At 40.8% G+C, this 26,520-nt stretch overlaps 1 protein-coding gene across 5 annotated transcripts; it reads left to right on the top strand.

The window, feature by feature from the left end:
* The first annotated feature begins 791 nt into the window (after positions 1–791).
* Positions 792–26,171, top strand: DAB2 (DAB adaptor protein 2). 5 transcript variants are annotated; one of them, XM_036403694.1, is made up of 14 exons: positions 792–920; positions 13,022–13,136; positions 14,277–14,416; positions 15,051–15,149; positions 15,461–15,592; positions 17,583–17,666; positions 18,211–18,258; positions 18,449–18,511; positions 19,309–19,938; positions 20,786–20,933; positions 21,499–22,026; positions 22,479–22,570; positions 23,432–23,499; positions 24,250–26,171. In XM_036403694.1, the coding sequence occupies exons 2-13, from the start codon at positions 13,043–13,045 to the stop codon at positions 23,492–23,494; spliced, it is 2,121 nt and encodes a 706-aa protein (XP_036259587.1). In that variant the 5' UTR covers positions 792–920; positions 13,022–13,042; the 3' UTR covers positions 23,495–23,499; positions 24,250–26,171. The 5 variants fall into 5 exon arrangements, with proteins under 5 accessions (XP_036259587.1, XP_036259584.1, XP_036259585.1 ...); XM_036403691.1 differs by having other exon boundaries at positions 13,015–13,136; XM_036403692.1 differs by having other exon boundaries at positions 792–935.
* The last annotated feature ends 349 nt before the right edge of the window (positions 26,172–26,520 follow it).

The following is a 26,520-nucleotide window of genomic DNA, read 5'->3' as shown; positions in this document are numbered from 1 at the left end:
CTAGAAAAGCATTGTCTCACTTAGTAGCTTTAGATGAGGAGGTTTGCCAAATGCCAGTTTTGAGCCTTGACCTTCCCGGCAGTAAAATAAGTTTGTGTTAAATATTTCCATATTTTGAACACTTCGAAATATCGATCAAATGTATCTATTCAGCAGGGAAAAAAAAAAAAAGTATTGCTCTCTCTTTTTTCTTTTTCTTTTTTTTTAATTGGGTAATGGTGCAGTCCCAAATGCACAATTTTGAACAGAAATTATTAAAAAAAAAAAAAAGGTTAGCAGCCTTGAAAAGAAAAAAAAAAAAAAAAGAAGCACCATTCTGCTACAAGGACAAAAATATCATTTTTTTATCAGAGGTTCTTTCATACAAGTTGGAAAACAGCTGCACTACTCTGGGGGAAAATAACCATGATAGATGTTTGAATAAAGATGAGTGGGAATTACAAAGGTCAGGTCTCGATGTGACCCAGAAACTGAATTACACTGACCCAATATTTTGGTTCTGCAGGTCACAGATTAGGGGAAGATGGAGGGCGGGGAGGGTGCTACAGTCTGTGGGTGCCGCTCGATCCCTGTCCCCGCAGGGTCCCACCTGCCTGTCCCCACGTCCCCCGTGTCCCCGTGGGGCTCCGTCCCCCCGTGGGAGCCTGTCCAGCCCCCAGCTACCCCCGGCCCCGCAGCGGCGGCTCGCAAGGGGTTAAACTTGTGAGCACCGACACGTTGAGGGGGAGTAGCCAAGACCAAGCAGCAAAAACATCACAGCGCATTCCTGGGTAGTCGTCAGCTGCCAGCATCTGATTAAAACCATATCGCTCGCTGTGAGTGGCTAACTAATCTGAAGGCGAGAGTGCAACCGAATATTTAACCGGGGCCCCGGTCCCAGCCAGGCTACCGGCTGCGCTCATCGGATCATGCACGGAGCGGTACGGATCTAGCCCGTAAGGAGCTTTGCGCGCCGGGCTCGGCTCTCGCACGGCCGGGGAGGGGGCGAAGGAGCTGTCACCGGGGGAAGAAGATTTTTTTTTTTTTTTTGTTTTTGTTTTTTTTTTTTAATTTTATTTTTCGCGACGACGCGACACCGTGTGCCTGCGGCGGGGCGCGGGGCACCGTGCGGGGTGGGCTCTGGCATGGAGGGGCGCTGAGTGCCTGCCCGGCCGGGCTCGGCTCCGCAGCCGCTCTCCGGAGCCGCGGGGGCCGCGCTGCGCCGGGGGCGGCGGCGCCGCGGTGGCCCCGTCCCGTCCCGCGGGGCTCTGGGCGCTGCCCGAGCCGGGCTGCGGGCTGCCTGTCCCGGCCGAGCTGCGGGAGAAGCCGCCCGCATCCTGCTCCCGGCTCCGGCGGGGCGGGCGGCCGGGGAAGCGGGAGAGTAAAGCAATATAAACGCTCGTTTTGGGTTCTGTGTGTGGGGAGGATGGGGTTGAAATCATTAAATGGATTAACTATATAAACTCTAAATTTCCTGGGTTTTATAGCCAGTTATACTAAATAACTAGTATGAAAGAAGCTCTCCAGTAGCAGAGATAATGAGAGTGCAGGTTAGGATGCTGTGAAGCAGGAGTAGGGTTTTGTTCTGTGTTTGGATAGAGTGTCCTTGCTGTTTTTGATGGAGCACTCCTGTCTGCCAGTGAATTTCTGTATGCTACTTCATTCTGGGGTAGACTGGGATAGCTCTAGATGTTGACAATTTTCTGGAATTAGTCTTCTACAGTGTCAGAGAAACTGGCTTCTCAGGTGATGATACATAAAGTCTAGTGTCCATTATATGGTGACACTTGACAGTGCCAGTGCGGTGAGCCGTAAGACAAATGCAGGTGTTGCCAACATAGATAGATCTCCTCAGGTGGACTTCTTTATAAAGAGGTTTTACCCCTCAAAAATGTTGAGACTGGTTACTCAAATGCTTTCTACAAATTCACTGGTAACGCTGATGATTTTTTTTATTTTGAGAGTTGGAAATTTTTAAGGCTTCTCCTAATTAAGCTAAATTTGGCTTACAAGGGAGCATTTGTTTCTTCACAAGTCTTTTGTAACTTTCATAAACAAGGCTTCCCAAAAGTAACCATATCTGAGAGCATGAAGGTAAGCTGTAGGCTAAAGAATGGCCATAGGAAGAATACTCTAGGCATAGAATGCTCTAGGAGGGCAACGTCTCTGTAAATAGACAAAATTAAAGATGCAGATTCCATTTGAGAAAAAATTTAATTATGAAGGTGTGTGCTGTAATTTGTTGTGAAGACTTGATAGGCAACGTTAAACAGAAAGGATGGCATTGTGTCTGATAGTGACCTCCTAGGCAATTATAATGCTAGCAGGTCTTTGTGTCAGCTTCCATCAGGACCTTCCGGGAGGTACGTGAGGCTGGAGACATGAATTGTAATCCACAGAAAATCTTTCCAGCTGAGCACTCTCTAAGGGGGTCACCCACCACGTCTGTTCAAAGAATCACTGCAGTTGTATCCAGCACAATGCTTCTTGAGCCACAATCAGCTTTTCAAAATTCCCTGGATGGTGTGAGGATGTGGTCACATCTTAAGCAGAAGTTTTTATTAATAGTAGGTTTGTTTTGGAAGGACAACCAAATGGTAGCAAAGGTAAGGAGGATGAGAGTGCTGAATCAATGTCAGGTGAGTCATCAGAACAGAGGCTTAATTAGCAAACACCATGATTTGGTGCACAGGAAAGCTCAGTGTAAAATTGAGTGAATTTTTGTGAAGGTAAAGGTGATGTCTAATCTGCTATATGCCTTCTACAATGCTGCTAAGTATCTCTACACAATCTATTTTCTCATTGAGAAGAGCATTACTTGTTAAACCACCTGCAGACCAGTAGCTGCTATAGATGTACTTCTTCTTGCTCAAGGCCTCTATTTCTCAAGCAGATATGAGAAGAAAAACTCTAAGTAGGTGATTATAATGTATGGAAAGGGTAGATTTTTGTAGCTGTGTGAAAGCAAATAAATGCACTTAATGTCAAGGAAGGGTGAATCCAATGCGGCTGCTCAGAAATCAAAGTAGAAAAGCCATAGTTGGAGATATGATGTAAAAGTGCACCAATATTCCATATCTATTGGGTATTGTTGCTAAACCTGCTGATTTTTCTGTCTTATTGATGCTCTCCTTTCCTAGTAAACCTCAGACTTTTAGGAAATTTGTGTGACCAGCTGCGTTAACCCTGGGAATGCTCATGAAATTTATTCAGCAAGGATAGCAATATGTGACCACTACAGAAGCATGAATTTGCCTGTACAAAGCAATAAATTCCACATCTAGAGAAAGCTAGCTTGATCTGGAAACAGGGCTGATGCAAATTCTGCTTGCTAGCTAGATTCTCTCAAAAGAAACGTTGAAGCAGCATGAAGGTAACTTTGTAACCTGCAAGGATTTTGGAGCAGAACTTCAGATCTTGCATAGAGACAAATGGATTGTTAGTAGAATCAAGATGATACCACTGGTATCGGGAACTGCCAGGAGGACTTAATGAGCTTCTGCTGTGAAACACAAACAGGGATAAGCCACTACTTGCTACCTCAGCATGGACTCCACAAAAGTACAACTTGAGGTTGTGTTAAAGAGATCAAATCAAATAAGCTGTCTGAGATTGTAACTGAGAAAAAAAACTGGCATTAGAAATCTGATTCTGAGGCTGTGCTTGGGTTCAAGGGTCTCAGGGTTATAAAGAAGCTGGATGAAGAATAGTGTCAGGCCTAGTCAATAAACAAGAGGTACCAGTTTCAACAGGATTATCTTGTTTATACAAGCTGGGCAGTTGAGTGCTGAACAAAGCATCTTCTCCCATCCAGGTCTTCTCAGCCCTGGCTGATGGAGACATAGACCATTCTAGTCTCTCCTCATCTGAAAGACTATGCCTTGCATATGCTCTGGAGTGCTTGAGGATGAAGTGTCTCAGCTGAAATGCCCTGTAGATATTTGCCCTTAATTATCTATGTGATTTTAAAATTAATTTTAAAAGTTTTTAACATCGCTTCATAGCTGGTGCATGTCCCCTTAAATCTAAAAGCTCAGGGCCAGTTAAGGACGAATTATTGGCCTTGGAGCTGAATTTCCTGCTGTTCTGTCAGTTCGTGTTGCATGTTCATCTTAAGCAATAAAATGAGGCTTATCTCTTCAGCAGAAAAAGTAGGTCTAAGAGACAGGATAATGGACCTTCACCTTGACAGTCAAGAGGCTTGATGGCAATGTCAGCTAGGAAGTTGTGCCTCCAGCAAAGTCTATTCAAATCCTAATGCTGATGTGCCACACACCTAATCATTTTAGCCCCATGGCTAAAATGCCTATGGATGAAACCTTCCTTTTAGGAGGGGGCAAAAGAAGTTGGGAGCACTAAGGATGCCGTTTTAATATTACAACCTGTTTTTCTACCTTTCAGATCTCTTCTGTGCCCTGTCAGAATGCGGTCATTTGTGCTTTGAGGCAAGGCACACAGGTCACTGTATGTGTAAGGACTAGTTTTCTAGTAGCTCAAATCACAGATCTGTCTGCAAACAATGGCTGCCCTGGGTGATGGAAGGTAAACTCTAGATCTGTCTAGATCTGACACTTCTCCTTGTATGCTTCTGAGGGATGGGGGCATCCCTGTAATGTGCTGCCAAGACTATCACAGAGATGGAAAATTAGAGAGATCCTGGTCAAGATTGCTTTATAGTCTGGATTTATGGATTGTGGTGTAAACTTCCTCTAATATGTGTAATTATAATTACTGGTAGGGAAACTTACTGTAGAACAGTCATCTATGAAACTCTATCAGCTGTTCAGTGGGATACCTACTGTAAGAACTGTAGTGGAACTCTAAAATTCCTGATTAATCCTTTCTTACCTCTGGTACAGATCCTTCTGTACCACCTTTTTAGATTTGAGTCTTGTGTAGTTATTCATTGCCTTTCTTGCTGCAGATACAAGGGAGAGCTGGGGGCCTTGGTAATAACTAATCTTGAAGGCAAGTGTTACCTTAATATTAAGCAATATGCTTCATAATACTTAACAAGACTTGAACTGCTGTAGAAGAACCTACAACAAGTAGGCTCTGCAAGCAGAATTTTCATCAGTCTTCTCAGAATACATAATGAACATAATTTGCATCTCTTACAAGAGGCAGTATGGAGTGACTCCTGTGGCAGTAACTGCTACAACAATCTGTGTATTGAGAGGCACAGTATCTGGGGGGTAGGTGGAGTGCTCTTCAGTTGCTGCTGGGATGAATGTTTAATGATAGGCTTTTGGCTGCTCATGGGATAACCGGGCTGGGTAAGCAAACTGCAGCACCCAATAACGTGGCCAGGATTGCATGGGTTTAGGCTGTCTGAATGCAGGAATAGTACAGGAAATTCCTATTTATCATACAGATAAACTTGTGAACCAGCAGAGAACACACTTAAGAATAAACTGTGCAAAACATATGCAATTTCTCTCAGTACAGCTTGCATATACCCAAACTGCAAAGAAGGATAGCAGTGCCAGCAGCAGACAGTTAACTGTATGCAGCTGACATAACCTATGATAACAGCTTCAATATGTGTGAAGTTCCTGCTCTGAGAAGGAGGGGTGAAAAGCATGGTTATTGGCAAGAGTCCTTCACTATACTAGCAAGCAAGAAGATCAGAAACAGGCCTTCTAGGCAGGAGGGCTTTAGGAATACAGTTGGAAATGAAGTGTTTGATTTGTTGTTCAGTTCAAGCTCAATGGCATCTGGGTAAACACTAGCTGCCTTGAATAACAGCTGCTTTGCTTCTATGTTGTTTGATATAGCCAGTGAGTCTCAAGAAGGAATATTGGTAAAAGGTTGAACTGTAGGCACTGCGGCCACATTGATTGAGATTCCTCATCCCTGGGGCAGGTGATGCTTTCCTTAGCAGTGACTACAGCAGGCAGCTGAGCTCTGGCTCAGGTGCCACTAATTTGTGAGGCTTCACAACTGGAAACTAGAGAGAGGTATAGAGGAGTGCTCCCTTGGCAGGTTGTAAAATATGCCATCTTTCTTGAAGGCTGGAAGGAAGAAAATTCTTGTGGATAATTTAAATATGTAATCTAATTAGTCTCTGTTTCCAAAGTGATAGCTCTCTATCAATAAAGGTATCCCAGTATGCCCTTACAATTTCTTTCTAAGGGAAGAGTTTGGAGTTCAGATGTTGGTATTGCTGGTACTAAAATAATTTCTTAATTCAATAAAGTAATGATTAGGTCACCATAGCTAAGGAACAGAGTGGGAAAGGCTGTTATCAAGCTTTGTTGCAGCATTATTCCTGGAACAAATAATAATTTAAGGTGGACTAGCTAGATGTTTGGGCACTACCTTTGGATACTGAAGTTCCTGGCTGAAAAATAGTTCTATCAAACACTATGACAGTGCTAGTTAGTTCATCTTGTGATTAAGTCTTCAGGGAACCAGAGAGCATGAGCTTATTTAATGCTTTTCACTCGTGAATTGGTATTGTTCAATGTGAATTGTAATGTTCAATATTGTTCATCAGGTACAGCTTATTTAAATTGGTCATTACTTCTCTTGAGCCCACTGCTTTAATCTTCCTACAAAAGATATATTTATGTCCATGACAAGTGGAAGAAAAATCCAAAATAGAGCCACTGCTGTAGCTGGGTTGACAAGTGACTTATTATCTGTTCAGAGATCATGTGCTTGAAAGCATAGTAGAATGATAAAAAAAGTACCCAATTGAATTGCACCACTTGAACAGTATGACCTGTTCAGTCTCAGCTGCTAACTTAGTGATATTCTCTTGGCCATGATTCAAGTGTGTATGAAACACTTTCAGGAACTTGAATTTCTATGTTCTTGCTAAAAACCAAGAGGTTCAGAGGAGACTGATGTGATGAGAACAGACTGTTCTGTTCAAGTGATGAAATAGCAGCTGGCAAGCTGGCTGAACGGTGAGCTCTCTGTGTGGTTTCACAGGCGTGATCCTGCACCAGCAATGGTACATGCCAACATCTGTAGCTGACATGGCTAATTAGTGCACTGAGATCTTTATCTGCTTTGTAGCTGGTACTAGGGAAGGGAGCAGCACGAGGGAGGTATTCCCTAATGTGTTTAGTGCTGCACTTCTATCCTACTAAGCAGATGAAGGTCACCCTTCCCTGTTTCTCATTATTGCTTGTATATGATGAATGCAGCTGGACTATATTCCACATCCTGTAATATGTTAAGTGCTGTTGCAGTTTATTCCAAACTGGAATTGGTGTTGACAGAGGAAGCCCTTGGCTTAAGTCTGCCTTTAATATCTCAACAAAATACCAATCCACCTCTTGGGTAAGAAGACAAAACATCAAAGAGGGCTTGAAAAGCAAGTTGCACGTTGGAAGTTCCCTAAAGTAAAATCCTGTTATTCTAGAAATACTTGGTTGAACAGGTAAGCACCTGGTTTAACTAAAGTCACAATATCAAGCAAATGATCTCTTGAACATAAATCACATTTCTACCAATCTACAGCCTAAGCAGGACAGTTCAACAGGATTTTTGAACTGAATGATGGGTGCATTGCTAATGTAAGCCTTACTGAATTGTGGGAATGACAATTAGCTGCAGTTGCCAGGCAGTGTAGTTTAATATCTTTTTTATCTGTCTCTTACAAGACAAACCATGGGACCTTTGGTTATACTCTGCAGTATAAAAGTATGTATTCAGTCATCTTTCTGACAAGTAATACTGCTCTTGCATTCCAGACATGGCTAAAACTGCAGGTGAATAGTTCCCAAGCTGTCTATGAACTTTCTTCTACTACTTGTCTTCATGCAGGTATTAGTCATGTGTAAATGTGAACACATCAGATATAACCTACCTGTAGGTAAGACAGTTACTTCTCATGGATATTTGTTGCTGGATATGCCAGTTCATAACAGAATAGTTTGATTGTTTTAATAGAGAAAACAGGCTAATGTTAATGCTTGAATCAGAACAAGCATCTGGAATGTTCCATCTAAATCATTGTAATCTCTTGTGTCATGTTACAGAAGGTTTATTCAACTTTAACTCTTTAGACACTGCCAGATACCAGAGCAATGGGTGTTCTAGCAATAAAAGAAAACATTTAAGATTATATTTTATTTGACTCCTTAGCATGAGTGATCCTGTTTAAAAAGCAAAAGTCTGATTAGTACTTTTATGTTTTTGATTTATTAATGCATGCCTAGGGCTTCTCAAGGCTACTGCCATTGAAACAGGACAGGAACTAAGCAGAAAATGTGATAATCAGATGGGGATTGCTAGATGTAAGTGTCAGTCATTGTTAGATGTACATTGTTTGATGTAAAATGTCAGTCAGCCCTACAGGGGCTCACCCAAATCTGCTGCTGTACTCTTGATGTGAGCAGAAGGCTGCCAGTCAAGACAATTTACTGATAACAGACTATCTGGCTTTACAACTTTGACTCTTCCCAGTCACTGTGTGATTGCTGTTCAGCCTTTAGTCTATTTTCTTAGCCTGAAAACTAAAATCTTGAATTCACTTGCACAGCCTTCTAACCAGAAGAACCTGAGTAACCCTTCAAGAATGGTGGGGTAGGAACAACCTGCCCCAGAAGCATGTTCAGCAGTTGAGCTGTTGCTGTGCTTCCTGATACTAGTTCATCCTAACTGTATTTCACTCAGCAGTAAAAGCTTCTCTTGTCCTTTCTTGGCCTTACAGATTCTAATTCAAGGTTAATATTTACATGCAATAACTCTTTAAGCTGAATCATGTACTTGTAGGGACAAAGAAGGAGCACAGGCTGTGAAGAAGACAAAGTATTGGGCTGCTGAGCAGATGTTTAGCTTATCTACCTCTGACTTTTTGGGTGTCCCTAACCTCTTAGATAATGTCTCATCAACTTTGAGACATTTATATTTGTCTGCTGAGGGGGGAAAATCTGTCTGTTGGTGAGGATTCTGTTTAGTCCTTAATTCTATGACAAACTACAGCCATAATGAAGATTCTCAATTCACTTTTGCACAGGACAAAACATAGTCATTAAGGGTATCTATTGTGTCTCCACCCCTTTCTCAAATAAAAGATATCTGTAAAAGCATCTCTAAGGGAAACGAAATGTTTCTCAACAAAAATTGTTCGGCATGTTCTCCCAAGTCTTGCTAAAAAACAGGTATTTCAGGGATGACTTGTCATTACTGACAGCCCTCTCTGCAGAGAGTTTAGGGAAGGCACCAGCAGTGCAGTATACCAGAAGTTATGAGACTGACTTTCCTGAGGTAACTGTGTAAAAATGAAGTACAAGTCTTGAATGGAGAGTAGGTCACAGGTCATACATCAAGCACTGTGCGTTGAGGGCCTGACATGGTGTTTGTCTGAGGAGTCATCAGCGTCTATCTGCTCTCCACAGGATAGTCTCTGAAGGAGAGGAGGAAGATACTGCTAGTGGTCTCTTTGCAAGTCCTGTCTGGAGTAAATTGAAAAGCGGGTGAGAAAAATGTGTATGATATGTATGTGGTAATACAGGCAGAGCTTGGTGCACTTCTCCCATGGCGGCAGCATCTGTAAACCTGTACTCTGGATTTTTGAAACAGCACATTTAGCACAGCAATGAAGATGGGCCATGCAACTGATTAGTGAGTAATTAATATGTGGTGATGCCAATGGACTTGTCCACATGGACGAGATCCAAACTGCTTTAAACTAAGTGCTGACATAGTTGCTGGGGTAATGACCTTGTTCTTTACTATGCCAGCATATCTGAAGGCTCAGCTGTCCTTTCACCCTTGCATACAAGCACATGCATCTCTAACCTTGCCACATTTGTTGGCTGACTCTTTTGAGATGGCCTCAAAATTAAAGTGTCAGAAAACAATTTTAGCCTTGTTGCCTTCCACCTGCAGCTGGAGCAAGGAAATTCTAAGGGGTTGAGTACTGTGAAAGGAAGCCCCCAAGAAACAAATGGAAGATTTTTACTTTATTTTAGTTACTTGCATGCAGTAACAGCACACCAGCACTTTCCACTAAGATAACACAAACTTAAGTGTGATAAAGACCTTGGCTAGCTTTATCTTGAATGTAAAGCCCAGAAACTTTTTGAAGAAAAAAGTATTTACTTGTGGTTGAGGCTCTTTTATAGCGAGCAGAATAGATTACTGCTAGCTCAAGCTACATGTTTCCCACCACCCCAGGGAAATTTTAAGGTGAAGACAGAGACAATTTAGTGCTGGACATGTGGCTGAGTTGATATATTAATTCAGATATCAAGAAATAGTTATTTAAAATATGAACACATATTAAGCTTGCCTTTGTCTATCATATGTTTTTAGTTTCACTAATTCTGTGGTTTCTGAGGCGATTTTCAAAGACACCAAGTTCTCCTAAGGTATGATAAATGACCATCATGTACTGCAAAATCTCACCAGGAAACATGAGTTTTGGCAGATCTCAGATATGAGAGTAGGTCCTGTAAAGTAGCCAGAAGGCCCTCACTAGTCTAAAATTGCATTGCCAACACTAAAAATGAGCTTTCCCATAGTAAGACAGGGTATTTGCAAAGGTTCAGCCACACTTGTGTGTATCCCTTCCCGTCTTCCTTCACTGTGGGGTTTTTTGCTATCTGGTTCTATAAAAATTTGTGGTCTGATTTCCACACAAAGGAAATCATGGAGGCAGATGGCAGTGATAATCAGAGATGCCTCAAATGCAAAGATGGCAGCTGCATGTGTAGACATAGACCAGTTTACAGTTGTCAAAGTGAGGTCTTGCTTGTGCATATTTGCTCCTTCTTAAGTTATTTCTTTTTTATTGCCTCTTAATTTTACTTCAACGTGTGATGCAAGTTGGATTCCAACACAGCTGGGTGTAGCTCTGCAAATTAGAGGAAGAAGGATCACTGACAGGCAGGATTCACTGCCTTGAGGTTCTTATTTCTTCTTTCCAGAATGGAGCTAAGCAGCATGTCCTAAAGTTATAACTTGGCTTCTTGAGAGCACATCTTATTTCTCTCTTCTGGGCCTTTTCCTTCTATTCTCTCAACAGTAATCTTCCATACAGCAGTGGGTGTTTAATTAATGATCCTACCTTAACTCTCTTCCTTCCTTTATTTCTGAAGGATCTGATAAATCTAGGGAGGGATTCCTTATGCTTATGTCTAAAAAATATCTCTACCCAAAACTATACTATCAGGCAAGTAGCTGATAGTAACTCTTCTTTCAGAGTAACTAAGTAGCTTAGTTACTCTGAAAGAAGAATTCAGTTGACTTTATTTTATCTGATTAAAATGTGGATTTCAATAGGCACAATCTGTTTCAGCATTGTTGCAAGTATTCTGCAAGATCCCTGTGGGCTTAATAGCTGTCCCTTGGACCCTTTGTCAGAATGGACACGCAAGCCACTCTTTCAGTGATAACATTTCTTAAATAACCATGGCTTGCTAAAAAAACTCCTCCTCTAACATGAATTTCTACTCAGAACCACTTGAAACTTTCACAGCAACACCTTTGCTCACTTGCATCAAATGTTCCCTAACCGTGGCCAGATAAGTTGCTTACAGAGGAGAACAGGTATAGCTGACCGTTCTTTCCCATTTGAGCACCCTTATCTCTGTTGATTTACTTGACCAATGCTAAATGCAATTCACAAACCATCCGGTAAGAAGCTAGGTCTAATTTTGCTTAGATTAGCTAGTTCCCTAAAGGCCTTCCTCCTGGTTAAATGGAAATGGGGGCTTTCAGAGTGGTATTCTCTGTTTAGGACTTAGGAATTTGTGTTCTTCCTGGGTTAAGAGTCAGTTAAGAATTTACAGCCATTACTCAGTTAGTGGCAAGCTGGTTGAGTCAGTCTAGTTAGCAGTAAATTAGAGGAGGAAGGGAAGGCAGGAGTGAGAGCAAAACTCTGAAAGTACATTTCAAGTAATGTGTTAAAGCTTCAGCTATTACTAAGGAAAATGAGGAATTCACTATTGAGACTAACAAACTTCTAATGCAAGGGGCTATGCAATGCTTCAGTACTTGTATCTACATACAAATTGTGTTTCAAATGCTAGATAAAAGGGATGTCTTGGTCAGCAGCTTGCCTGGATGTAGGGTGAATTAAAAAGGAGCACAATTATTTAAATATTATTAGTTATCATGTAAATAATTTCTTGACTTCATTTGTTATCCTAAAATTCGAGGGACTAACTGCAGCCATTGCAATATCCCAGAGAGAATATTGAGAGAATGGTAGCAGATGTGGATATCCAATTCTTTCTAGCTTGGTTTAGATCTTCATAACTCCATAAAGCTGCTCTGAATACCTCTGTTTGGTAAGAGTGAACGCTTCAGCTGTATTGGAACAAAACATGGTGACTGTAATTTTTTTTTTTTTAATTTGTGTCTCAGAGGCAAAAGGGTCATATGGCATAGAGGTAAGTCCTAAAACTCCATAGTTTCTTGTCGATTTGCAGGGTTTTTGAAAATCTAAAGTTTACATGATTACTGTTAAGACAAGCATGTGGGGGGTTTGGCATGAGGTTCTGTTGTGTTTTTATTGGAGCAGTCTGTCTACAGCCTGAGGAAATTATTTGGTTTTACCTGTTGGGTGGTATAACCTCTGATTTTGCTGGTTATAAAAACATGAACAATATCTACTGCATCTTTTGGGTGTTTTGGTGCCATCCTCATAATAGTTTGGAACAGATCCTAGCAAATGTTTCTTGCATTCTCTCCTACACTACTTTAGAGATGCAGCTGGCAGTCCTGAACAAGAATAGACCAAAATGCCTGAGGTTCTATAAATAGCCTTAAAAGGTAAAAAAAATCTTAAGATTGACAGATTAAAACATGCTGGTGCAGCCCGTTGGTGTAGATCAGTGTGCCCTACTGCTTGGGTGTTACTGAGGTGAGGGTTCATCACCTCCTGGCAGTGACTTCATGCTCTGTGTGGTCTGAGTCAGACTTGCCATATGATCACTCCTTATGGTTTCAGGCTTTGTCAGGCATCAGTGTGCAGCAGAACTTCAGGTGGACTAAAAGCTCTAATAAAAGTATTTCTTCTTCAAAGTAAAATATTAATTCTGTCTTCTAACTGTTATTTGGGTTTTTAAGCCTACAGTGAACATAACTGGCCATAATCATGTCTACTGAAGCTGAAACTACTGCTACCAACAGCCAGCCTGAACAACAGGCTCCACCAAAGGCACAATCTTCAAAGAAGGAAAAAAAGAAAGGTAAGAAATTTGCCAATACTAATATCACCCTCCCACTACTGCCGAAATAACTCTGAGTTTACACCTGACCAGAAGAATGAGTAAATATGCCAATATAATAAACTTAACCAGAAGGTAGGCTTTTAGTTTTAAAAGCTTTTTTCCAGCCTTAAGTTCTAAAGCTCTCTGTTCCACTGTTAAGTGAGTCATTTGCTGAGCCTGACAAGTAAGCAAGAGCCCAGAGAAGAGAGATTCTTCTGAGGATGTGACCAGACCCTGGAGCATTGTGGTAACTGTTAGTCTGAACTTTAACCTGACTCCTCCCAAGCCTCCAGAAAGGAGATTTGTGCTGAATACAAATTCTAGTCCAGAGAAGCTAGAAAACTCATTCCATGAGAATTATTGTATATCAGATAATAGATTTTTTTGCTAGATTAGATCATGTAAATATAATTACCTCATATAAAAATACATACCTAGGTACATACTTGAGCAATGTTGAACATGCAGAGAAGAAAGTAGTTCCTAGTAGCAGGACCAGCAGAAATAACAAATTAGCTAAAATCCCAAATGCTTAGGACCAAAGTAGCAGGACTCATTGTATGATGGCACTGATATCAGGTTCTAGCATGTGAACTGGGAGGTTCTTTTTGCACAGCAAGAAGAGATCTGCCTACCTCAGAACATGGGGATAACACCTAAAGGCCTTACTGAACGTCCTATATGGCCATGGGAAGTACCATTTCTGCATGGTGTCTTTAATTCTTAGCACCTATATCTACTTGACTGTTGCTTATCCACATTTTAGTCTTTTATGTGGTGAACAATTGTTCTGAAGCCCTGAGACATTAAGCACTGGGCTCCACTCTTTGAACTGAGGCTACATTCTGCAAGAGTACGGTGACCTTAAAGGAGTACCTGTCTAGCACTGCACACAGATTGTTAGTCAGCTGTACTCAGGAGACAGTTCTAACATGTACTTGGTGTATACTTATATGGTGTATATTTTTTTTAAAGATCATGAATCTCAACATAGCTGTTTCTATCATTAAAAAAAACAAACAAAACCAAAAACAACCAAACCAAAAAACCCAATCCACCCAAACGTAAAAATAACCTCAAAAAACAAACAGACCCACCAAAACTTTTCTCTTTCTCCAGGGCCCGAAAAAACAGATGAATCTCTCTTGGCTAGATTCAAAGGTGATGGTGTAAAATACAAGGCTAAACTGATTGGCATAGATGATGTTCCTGAGGCAAGAGGAGACAAAATGAGTCAGGATTCAATGATGAAGCTGAAGGTAAGGGCTTGATCTGTCACGTAAGGACCAATCTCTGGTTAGCCTTCAAAAAGCAGATCAGTCACTTTGGCAAAATTTCAGATACAGCTTAATGGTAATGTAGTTACTAACAGCACCATCTAGATGGATGTTGCTTCCTGTACTGTAACCTCTGGCTCAAAGGACATTTCTCTGAAAGTCTGGGAACATTCCTTTGGGTCTGTAGGCATCCAGTATGAATGATGGCAGTATGAATTTCATCAAAAATTATGAGCTTGGGTTTTCGAGGAGAAGGGGAGATTGCTGTGAAATTTAACACTGACCTCAAAGCACAAGTTGGCATCCTGTGTCAATGGTGACACTGAGAGATACAGAAAAATTAAAAAATAAATTAATCCCTGCAGCAACAAAGACCATTGCTTCTACAGTGCAGAACACTCACATACCTTCAACTAGACTGAAAAGCAGGTAAAGATGCTGCTACTGCAGCAATTTTGTGAACTAAAACCTCTTTTAAAGCTCTAAAACATTTACAGAGGAAACCATCTAGATATGTGGTATCACTTTACACCTAAGCAGTCATATATTACAAAGAACAAGTTAAAGCTCAGTCCAACAGAAGTCTCATGGATACTTTGGCATTCATTCTGTTTAGGGAATGGCAGCAGCAGCCCGTTCCCAGGGCCAACACAAACAGAAGATCTGCGTAAACATCTCCCTCTCTGGTATCAAGATAATAGATGAAAAAACTGGGGTAAGATAAAACTTTTCTTCTTAATGCGATTCTTAAAGCTAGTGAGGCAACTGGAAGTTAGACCAATATGAACTAGATCCTTATTTGGATGGTATACCTCACTTCCACATATAAAAATTTGCTTGTGAAATGTTTGTGATGCTGAAGAGTCTTGTCAGAAAGACAGCTGCATCCTATTGTGATTAATCAAAGGCTGATGAATCTGAGGTTTGGACTGAAGATCTTTTACAATCATCCTAACTACAGAGAATAGCAGCTATTATATTTACAGAAATTTAAACCAATATTTTTTGCTTTTCTCCCAATTCCAGGTCATAGAACATGAGCATCCAGTAAACAAAATCTCCTTTATTGCTCGGGATGTAACAGACAATCGTGCCTTTGGCTATATATGTGGAGGAGAAGGCCAGCACCAATTTTTTGCCATAAAAACAGCCCAGCAGGTATGAATCAGACACTTTCTTTCATGTGCTATGGATAATGCTGTTGTGTAAATATTTAACATGTGATAAAGGTCTGGGGTTTTGTGATAATCTTACAAAATTCCTCTGGGGAATACCAGCATGCATGGACAGATTTTATTGAAAGAAAGACAATAGGAATTGACTGTGTCACCACTGGCTTCTGTCTTGTACAGTTTCTTTGTAGTCCAGAATAAAATCCCTCAAGTAGTCTTGGTTACTATGATTAACAATACTTAACTTGTCTATGAAAGTCATTAGTGAGATGAACAGAGCCATTAGCACAGGCTTCCCACTGTGAAAGTACTAATTCTTAAAGAAAATAGCCAGAGCTTCATTCTGAATTAACAGAAATATAGAACTAGTTAGTCTATTCACATGATGCTTTGCCTTGTGCAGCAAGGAAATCACTTACTCAATTGCAACAATGATTCTGGGGCCTGTAAATGACAGATCTGGTCCTCCTAGGACCTCCTAACCTGAACTTGTTGGGAGGGATTCTGATCCTTCTGTGATAAGTTCCTCACATGCAGAAATCCTGTCTACAAGGTTAGTCTCTCTGAGGGGAATCTCAATACTGGATTCTGGAAAAAGCTACTTTAAAAAATACCACAAAGAATTATGCAGCTTCATAAACAACCTAAAGTTAGGTGGTTTTTATTTATCAGCTTGTCTTTATAATGATTTCATAATAATCACTATAATGACTTGATGAGCCCAGACTTCAAAGCTAGATTTTTTTTACCCATTCCTACCTGCCCTCCTGGAGAACCTGTTGGCAGCTTTGGACCCACTGCAAGTCCTCCACTGAGGAGCTCCTTGTTGGAACATGTTAGTACTTCAGTAACAGCTATAAGGCCTTCTTTTAGGTATTTTTTATTAATTTGTCAGCATTCTGACCAATAATTGTATTGATTTTGGTGGCATTGTAGGTTAAGCACAAAAGCCTTTTGTATGCACTCTGGAGTCTATTCCTTCGGTTCACCATGGGGTGCTGCTTGCCAGCCTCTAAGCCCAGCCAGGCCTTACACAGCTCTTGACTTGCTGCTGTGTGTTTTTGTCATAAATTTGTAAGTAAGGAAGTAAGTAATTTGTTTGTAAGTAAGGGCTTCTGCAGCTCTAGCCTGCTGCAGCTGTTACTCCTTGTTAAAGGTGATGATTCTTGCAATGGCTCTTCCCACAGCTGCATGCCTTAGACCCCTTGATTGGGGGAGGATGGTGCTCAGGTGAAAGCAGTGAGATCTGTACAAAGGATTCTCTGCTTGTGCCAATGGCAGTGGTTGAAGATGGGAAGGTGTCCTACTCCAGGCACTGACAAGTGTTCCAAAGCAGTGCAGCTAAACTCACCACCATCTCAACAACAACATTCTTGTTAATGGATGCACAGGGCATGCCTTGCCTTTATAATCCACACTAAACTGTCATCATGTCACAGATCCCATTTAAAGCTGGTCTCTAAAGCTTTACACATTTGAGGTGATGATAATCTTACTTTATGCTTGCCTTGCTCCTTTGCTATTTGTACACTGTTTAAAGTAAAATAGTATTATATATAGAAGTTTTCTCCACATTCAGTGCTAGAGTTGGTAGCAAATAGACAAATGCAAAATATTCTTCCTCTCTGGAGATTACCAGAAGGCTTGGATAAATTTTGCTGTTCTAGGACTTGCCATGAACTTAAGAAGTATTGCCATTAGCTTTTTAGCAAAAACATAGCAGGTTAGCACAAATTCATGTACAGCCACTTTTGTAGAGTTAACAACAGTTCTACACTGTTTGTGTTCTGCTCCTCTTGGATTATGCATAAGCAGAATCTTGTATGAAGACTAAACAGGTCTTTAAACTCCTGATTTTCCTGTTATCTCAACCTAAGTCTTGCACCATTTAGGGAAGCTTGGCTTGTTGCACTGATTGCAGCAGTAGAAGTCCAGGTAAAAGTAATACATGGCCTAAAATCTACATTCTTTTCCAGGCCGAGCCTCTGGTTTCTGATCTTAAGGACCTCTTCCAACTAATTTATAATATGAAGAAGAAGGAAGAAGAAGAAAAGAAAAAGGTGAGTAAAAATCTAGAAACTGCAGGAGTCTGCATAAAGCTTGTTTCAATTTTGGCTGACTTTTGGGCTCTTGTAAGACTTGATGCTAAGCTCTGCCTAAATCCAGAAACACTGGAAGCTATTGGTTGGCAGTTGTGCCAGGTGTCTGACTGCCTAGGTCTGGTGAGCTCCTCCAAAGTGAGAGACTTTTGATATTCTACATGATGTTTAGGTATTAAAAGTCTTCTTTTTTTTTTAGAGTGCAGTAAGTAAGACTGAGGTAGGTCACTTCCACTGTGAAGTGGAATCAGCCTCTGTTGATTAGGTATGCTGCTGGACCACATCTAACTTTTACTTTCTCTATGCTGCCAGCATTATGAAGGCAATGTCAGATGCCCAATTACATTGAAATGGAAGTGAAAAGGGTCTGTGGATCTAATATTGAGTAGTAATCTCTCTCATGCTTCCCTTCCCTGTCACTTGCTTTTTAAAGCCCATGAGTTCCTTGCTTAAGGCAAATTTTGAAATTCCAATAATTTCTGACACTGTTATCCATCTATTACAGAATGATGGTGAAGAACTGCCTGCTGATCAAGCTGAAAAAATGAAACCGGTAGGTTAAATTTCAAAACTTTTTGTTGATGGCATTAAAGAGTCCAAAACTGACTGTCCCCATATTGGGTAGGAAATGCAGTGTTTATAGTGTTTACTGCAGATTTTACAGTATATCTGCATGATGATTGATTTTTTTTCTTGTGAGAGCTCTAACAGATACCAATTCTTTCAATATTTCTGGTTTCAAGGGAGTTGACCAGATGGACTTGTTTGGGGATATGTCAACACCCCCTGATATGAGCAGTCCCACAGTAAGTAGAGTCCACCTTACTTGCCTTGGCTTTTTCTTTGAAAGCAAATTTAGTCCTAGTACTGGTTTTATTGAGACATTCGCCTAGCAGTCATCACTGTGCTAGTGGGGTAGGGCCATAAAAGTATCCACTTAGCCACTAGATGTCATTCTAGTACTTAATTCTACTAACATCGTTCCAGTAGCTCTAGCTCAAAACTTGGCCTAATTGCACAAAAAAGTGTATGAGCCTTATCATAGCTCAGTGACCCCAAAAATCCATCATGTTAAACCTGGCACTGCAAGCCACCATCAGCAGGATGCAGTTGGTGCTGTCAACCCAGCCAGTGACCAATTCTCACCCTTCTTCTGCATGTTTGGTGGAGAATTATCATGTTACCTTCCACTAGCTCTACAGTGTTATTCTGAAGCTGAGACTGCAATTTGAAGTCATACCAAGACAGTGTGATTTCACAACTTGTCAGAACTAAGGACTGGAACTCAAGCAGGGGTCTGTGACTCAGGTGAAAGCCTAGGTGTAATTAGTTCCTACTCATTCTACAGTCATTAGGTTGAAGAATAAGTATCTGATATTTAACTAGGGGATCTGAAAACAGATGTTTCAGTATTGGATTTCAGGGACTAAATAGCTGTAATTTGACTATAAACACCAGTGCTTTCCTGTGTGATTTTGACTATTTACCTGTATAATGTTTTGGATACTAGGATCTCTTCTTTTGCAGCTATTTTCTTTGATCTTTTTCACTGTGCAGCAAAATCTATGTATAACTAACTTCATTTTTCTCTCTGAAAAAATAGGAAGCTAAAGAGATTCTGTTAGTGGATTTTAATTCTGAAATTGAGACCAAACAAACCTTTGTTAAAGAGGATCTCTTCTTGAATGGCATCACAGCCTCTCTTCCACAACCAAAGGCACAGACACCCTTCTTGCCTGAGAGTTCTTTCTCTACCAATCTCAGCTTCTTTCCTACACCTAATCCAGACCCTTTCAGTGATGATCCTTTCACACAGCCAGCCCAATCTGCACCACCTTCATTTGATTCTCTAAAATCTGATCAGAAGAAAAGTCCAACTACCTTGACATCAGGGGGTAATGGTGATCCAAATGGTGATATTGACTACTTTGATAAACAGTTTGACCAGATTTCTAATAGAACTGGCAAACGAGAAGCACTAACATGCCAGTGGCCACTTGAGAATAAGTCACCTGCAGCAAGAATTCCCAATGTGATACCAGAGAGAGAAAGAAATGGCTTTCCTGAAACCCCAACAAACCTGTTTCTGGAAGGTGCTTCCAAAGGAACATCTCTGCAGAATGGAGTAAAACTGGATTCTGAAAACAATATCCAACTCACGCCACATGAGCCTATAACAATTAGCCCACCACCACAGAGTACCAAGCCAGGAAGAGGAAGGAGATCCGTCAAGGTGAAGAGTGTTCAAGTAATTTATGGTGATATGCATGATTTTATTTGGAGAAGCTGGGTGAAGGAAGCTTTTCTTTCTTATTACTGTATAACTGGCTACCTAGCTTCACAACATGTCTGCTTCTGCCTATCCTGCTCACACTAACCTCTCTGCAGCCAAAGTACCTTCTAATATCTATGAATGAATGCTTCATAGTAGCTATGGTCACTAAATTCTATACTCTCTTCTTTAATGCTGCCATACTCCTGTAAAGGTCTGGTAAGTATGCTGCTATGCATATTAACACTTGATATCATGCCAGAATCTGTTATGATAGCAGTATAACCTTTTATGATAGCAGTATGCCCATCAACCTAGGGTCTCGTGACAGTAAGATACTAGTACTAGCTTACCAAAGCCCATGTGGTTTCTCAGTATTTGCCTACTGAAGGAAATTAACTTGCCTGATTAGGCAGAGTGTAGCCCTGGATCAGCTTCATTTGTCTTGTACTCAAATTATGCAAAACTCCTGGCCTTGCCACAACCACAGGGGTTTCTGCAGACTAAGCTGTAGAGTTTAAAGGGGTAGGGTGCAGAGGGAAGCTCACTTGTAGCAAATAATTTAGCCATCAGTCCTGCTCTTCTGCTGTCGGTTTGTGACTACTACAGATTTTACCTATTTAATGCCATGTATCTCCATAGGCATGAACAAAAGGGTGATGTTTGAAACTCCTATACTCCAAATGCTACATCAAAACTCCCTCCTCTGCTTTAGATGAAAAAAGTCTCCTTTGGACTCCGGACTAGGGAGCCCTGATTGTGCTAGCATGTGTTCTGCCATGGCATCTCACTGTCCTATTCTTTCTAGGCTGCATCGGATGACTTGTTCAGCTCAGACTTCTTTGTGCCATCTACAGAGAGCCTGAGCTCAGGGCCACAGCCAGCAGCTTCTCCAACTAATCCACTGGACCTCTTCAAAAAAGGTTCTACCACAGCATCTCCATTGGCTGCTCTAGGTTAGTTTACAAAAGTAAATGTTTTGCTCTACTCCAAGATATCTTCTAACACCAAAACAGGGATTCTAGTCTTCCTTTACTTCTTTTGTAGTGCTATACCCTTTAACCCATGTGCTGTTTGCCCGAAACTATTAAGTTCTGTGAGTGCTAAACTCTGCATCCTCAACTGAATCAGGATTAAAGCAGTTACCTGCTTCAGGTACACAAGGCTCAAGTGAGCCAAGCACAACTTGAGGTCAGAGTAACATTGCTGCATAGTGTCTTAATAATAATTTAAACAGGAGCAAATCCATCTGTCACTTTTGTGCTAGAATTAAGTATGTTCCTTCTTCCCTTACAAACAACCTCAATTATGTCCTTGCAGCACTGAAATGCAGCAAAGTAAAAATTTAAACCCTTTCTCCCACCACCTTTCTCCCAAATGATTTGATTTGGAAGTGCAAATCAAGAGATTTTTGCAAACACTACATGAAAATCTTTTGCTAATACTGTTTATGGAATTAATGCACTCCTGCTTGTGATCTTCAGATGACTGAAGTGCTGTGTAACAACAATCTCCCCCCAGGTGGCTTGCCAGTAACTTCATCACCATGGACCCCACAGACAGTTTCCTTCACTCAGGCCTCATCAGTCTTTCATGGGTCAATGATGCCTGCTCAGTCTCCAGGATTTACTCAACCACTTGCCTTTGGTACTCAGGCAGTGCCAGGCTGGAACCAGTCTTCATCTTTTGGTGCCACACCCGCTCAGTCTTCTGGTCTCTGGTCACAGCCAGCACAAGTTACACCCAGTTCCTGGGCACAGCCAGCCAGTGCTGTGAATCCCTTCCAGAGCAGCATGTTCGCATCTCCAACACTCCCAGCTCAGACAGCCTCAGCACTGCCCTCCATGTCAACAGCAGCTAGCCCACCCCAGCCACCACCCAGAACTACGCTGCAGAAGGAGCTGTCCAAGAAAGAGAGCGATGCGTTCATTGCTCTGGATCCACTTGGGGATAAAGAAATGAAGGATGTCAAGGAAATGTTCAAAGACTTCCAGCTGACAAAGCCACCTGCAGTACCAGCAAGGAGAGGAGAACAGCAAAGCCTTTCAGGTGCTCCTGGAGTTCTCAGCAGTTACTATAGTAGTAAAGTAGGCATTTCTAAAGATGGTACAGATCATGATGAAATAGCAGCTAGCAAGCTGTCTGCCAAAATGACTGGTTACATTTTGGAGTTAATGGTTACTGAAATAGAAGGTTGAAGGGCTGGCTCAACTAGAAAAAGCGAAGACTTAGCAGCAGCATGGCTGAACACTGACACCTAGTGCCTGAATCATTTGACAAGAACGAGATAAACCTTAGTCTGTTGATAGAATTTCCACCTGTTTTAAGCTTAGTGAGGGACAGGCAGGAGTTAATATTGTGACTCAAAGTCACTCCAAGAAAATTCCAGTTAATTTTTTTTTGTGTTTCTAATTAGATGAGCTGTGGTGGTGCTATACAAGCAGACCTGAGTGGTTGCTAAATCTGTCAAGTAATTATAGCAGTATGTCTCTCTTTTTTAGAACCACCAAAGCCTGTTCCTCGACAAAGTGCGTTGCCAGCTGAAGGCCTATTTGAGAGTCAAGATAAAACAGACCCTTTCAGTGCCTCATCTGTAAGTAGTAAAAAAACCCAACAAAACAAATAAATAAAAAACAAAACAAACTACAAACAAACACCCTAACACCAAAACGCCCAAATGACATCACCACCACAAAAAAAGCCATCAAAACCCTTTTTTTTTCCTTAATAACTATGTTGCCAATGTTTGAGCACTAGTTTAGTTCTGGCTTTAGAGGCCACAAACAAAAAACTTGCATCTTTGAGGCTAACATGTGATTTAACAGAGGGTATCTGTTGTAAGAAGGTTAACAAAGGTTAACAAAGCATTATTCCACTTGGCTTGGCACCACAACCAGTTGCCCATGGTGCAAAGTCCTGTAGTATTGGGACACTCTACAAAAGAGTACCACAATGTAGCTGCAGAAATACTCCACTTTGGTTATACATTAGACTCTTTAGAGCAGACTGAGCCATGTGGATTGTGAAGCTCTCTAGCTGAACAAATGAGAGGTTCCATGTTCAGGGCTCTGTACGGGAGAAAGTGGCTTCACCAGATCACTCTAATTGAGACAGAGCACTTAAAGCCGTCAGTGAAAATTCTGGATCAATACCAGAGTGCTGACTTAAGAATTCTAGCATTTGACTAAAATATACTCATCATGACTCCACTTGCTCCAAAGGAGTGTCAGTAGCAAACAGTTTTCTGAAGAAAAGTCCTTGCCTTGGACTAGCATAAAAGCTAACATGGCTTAGAGCCCCCTTCCTTTTTTGAAGCAGTACAGTAAATGTGTGTTTAGCAGGAGCTATGAAGTATTCTTTTCAGGTGTTTGAACAGGAAATAGCTCCTAGAGCCATGCAGTGTAAATCTGGTGAAAACTGGAAATCCACTAACAGCTTATCTCTCTTTCCTTAGAAGGAATCTCAGAATCCACCTTCTGGTCCTTTTGATGATCAATTTGGTAACCCATTTGCATAGATCAGGTAAGTCTTCCATTAACAAGCCAACCTACTTCATCCTCTGAAATTTATTGAGGAAATGTTTGGCAAAGAGATATCCAAAAACTGCAGTAGCTTCACACTAATGCTCCCTGAAATACGGCAAACAGTGCTTGGAGGAACTTCTGCTAGAGTACCTCTATCAGATTTGTACATAGCTGTAGTCTGTCTAAGCCTAGCCAGCTTCACTTTGTTAGAAATAAAGATTTCATTCTTTCACAGATTTAAATCCCAAGCCCACGGTAGATGTAGATTTCCTTTCCTGGAGGAAAATTAATGACTATATACATGCTGCAGATCTCAGAGGAGCTGACTTTAACACTTTCAGATACCTGTGGGGAATGTTAGCATAGAGTGCTATTTATTCAGCATACAGCTTTCTGAAGTTTAATCACCTCAACAATGGCTGTTTTGGACTCTGGGTAAATTGGAATAAAACTAGAGTAAGGCTACTAGACTATTATTCTGATTTTTTTATCAAAAGCTGTTGCAAGAATTTTTGTTGCTAGAAACTAATGTAATTTGAAGTTTCATACCATTGACTGAAGAGCATGATCTACTGATCCAGCAAATCTTCTCCCACACCCTTCAGTCTTCCCCTGAAATACTGTTTTGCTTCTGATAGAAGAACAAGTGTTGATATTTATTGCTTGAATTTTGTTCTCAGTGGCTCTGTTTAAGCAATAAAGCACAATTCATAACCATCCTAACACTAATTCCTTTCCATCATCCTAGGTGTAACCAGAAAAGAACAAATGGAATAACTGGACCTCTTCTCAATGTGATTTTTCTATGTGTTTCACTTTGCTGTCTGCTATTCTTGCTGATGTTTCATGATGTCTGCAGTCTAAACTATATCCAGGTGGATTGAAGCATGGACCCGCAAAGAACATGCTGTGAAGACAATAATTCAGGGCAAAGCAAATGGGGATATTGACTCACGCTGAAAACCCAAATTCAAATTGGTGGATGTTACCTTTACTTTGGTTCTTTGCACTCCTTTACAGAGAGGTTGGCAGCACTGAGTAATGTGTCTTGTACCACTTCCCTTTACATAGCACTTACTGTCCCAAAAGAGGGGAGCTTAATGTTCCTAGGGGAGAGGTGTTGCCTTTGCATAAGGGTGTAGAATTAGTAGCTGAAACTCCACAACTTAAACAAGTAGGTCAGCTGCCCATGATGACAGCAGCAGCCAGTTGTAAAGTTAAGGGGATGCTACGGAGGTCTAATTGGTGACTGCACAGAATACTTGGTGTCTTAGCCACAAAAATGTAACTATGTGTAGAGGAAAATAATCTAATATTGGTCTATTTAACTAAAAGTAAAAGCATCATTCCACCATAAATGTGTCATTAAGGGACTGCGGAGTCTGTAACAGCACTGCTGAAGCCCTGAGTACTAGAGGCCTACACTGTAAGCTGAAAAACTTCTTGCAGAACATTTAGGTAGCTGTGGACACTAACTGTTGTCTTGGTGCTAATGTGGCAGTTTTCAGGGAGGGAAAACTACTAGGATTACTTTCCTGTTAAGGTGGCTTGGCAAACAAATGAAACAAGCAGGTGGGGTTCTTGCTTATATCTCTGTGAATTCCTGATGTGCTCAGTTTGATTTGTCACTTGGTGTACTGGGGTATGTTTCCAGCATGCTAGAAAACAAAAACACCAAAAAGGCTTCACTCCATGCCTAGGCTCCTGGTGAACAGATGCACCACCTCTGTGCCATTAATGTGAGGTAAAAAAATCATCTCTTGGAAAGCTTGCCTTTTCTCAAGAGCCTCTTTACTAACAGGCTTTGGAACCAGTTACAACTGCCTGTGACAGCTACATTCTTGGCCAGTGGTGATGACTGATGTGTCAGAAGTTTTTCTGTTAATGTTAAGTATAAACTTGAAATGTTATTGTTAAATCAAATGCCTAAGCCATTGCTAAACTGGAGAACTAAGAAAGTCAACTTGAATACCACCTTAGTACCCAATACAGCCAGTCATGCAATTAGTCTTGTATACAAACTTCTCTTGCACTTTCTGTAATGCAAAAATGTTTTTAAAAATTAAAAAAAAAATCATGAATTTAAGTATTTGTCTCAAACTGGAAATGTAGAAACTTATTGATGTTACACTGTTATATAAAACTGTAGTACCTGTTACTTAATGGCATTAAAAAGAAGCAACTCTTCATACCAAATGAGCATCAGTGTGGCTGTTAATTCTGTCCTCTGTAACTGTCTTGTGGTCTAGTTGACATTAGAAGTTCAAAGCCTGGCGAGAATCATTCCTCACAGATTCTGTAGCTGTCTGATGGCGAAGTGCCTTTCTGTAACTTCTTGCATAGGACCTGTTCAACAAATGCTGTGCCATATTAAAATATAAAAATCTCAAACTGATTTAGTAAAAACCATCATTAGAACTTTGGCTGCTCAGCCTGAGCTTGTTGATGTTGAAGATGCTTTCTTGCTTCTTTCTGCCGGACTGTGGGAGCTAAGTACTTAAATTGCATTGCACTCAGAAGTTTCAATAATTCAGCTTGTATATTCCAGCTTTGCAGGAGATCTAAATTGATGCTGGGAAATCTCAGTTAGAACATCTTCATGTGTTCAGAAGAAATTATATACTCCTTTAACAGAGATAGATTAAAAAAATAATAAATCCATTAGCAAGCTGCTGTTTTAGACTTTTCTTCCTATTTCTAATATTGTTTGATGGTTAAGGGGTTAAAAACAACTCATTGCAAGGGATTTGTTATCCGGCTTGAAATATAGGTCTTAAGAGGGTCTGCAGAATCACAATGGGGTTTTTTGGGTGTTTTTTGGTTTGGTTTTGGGGGGTTTTGGTTGGTTGGTTGGTTGGTTGGCTTTTTTCAGTTTGTGGTTTTGTTTGTTGTTTTTTGCTTTTTTATCTTCTTGACTGCATGGCAATATATCATTTAGTATTAAAAATAAAAGGACAGTTGACTGCCTTAATGCCAATATGAAGGAATATGTTTACCAGCATTTGAGTTAAGGATTTAA

This window comes from Molothrus ater, chromosome Z (genome assembly GCF_012460135.2).
Source record: "Molothrus ater isolate BHLD 08-10-18 breed brown headed cowbird chromosome Z, BPBGC_Mater_1.1, whole genome shotgun sequence".
NCBI classification, from domain to species: domain Eukaryota; kingdom Metazoa; phylum Chordata; class Aves; order Passeriformes; family Icteridae; genus Molothrus; species Molothrus ater.
This window is presented reverse-complemented; position numbering and strand designations above follow the sequence as displayed.

Excerpts from the sequence above, each read along its gene's own strand:
- DAB2 (XM_036403694.1), top strand. The coding sequence starts at position 13,043 with ATGTCTACTGAAGCTGAAACTACTGCTACCAACAGCCAGCCTGAACAA. Across the intron at positions 22,027-22,478 it reads AGAACAGCAAAGCCTTTCAG|AACCACCAAAGCCTGTTCCT; the intron begins GTGCTCCTGGAG and ends TCTCTTTTTTAG. Across the intron at positions 22,571-23,431 it reads ACCCTTTCAGTGCCTCATCT|AAGGAATCTCAGAATCCACC; the intron begins GTAAGTAGTAAA and ends CTCTTTCCTTAG.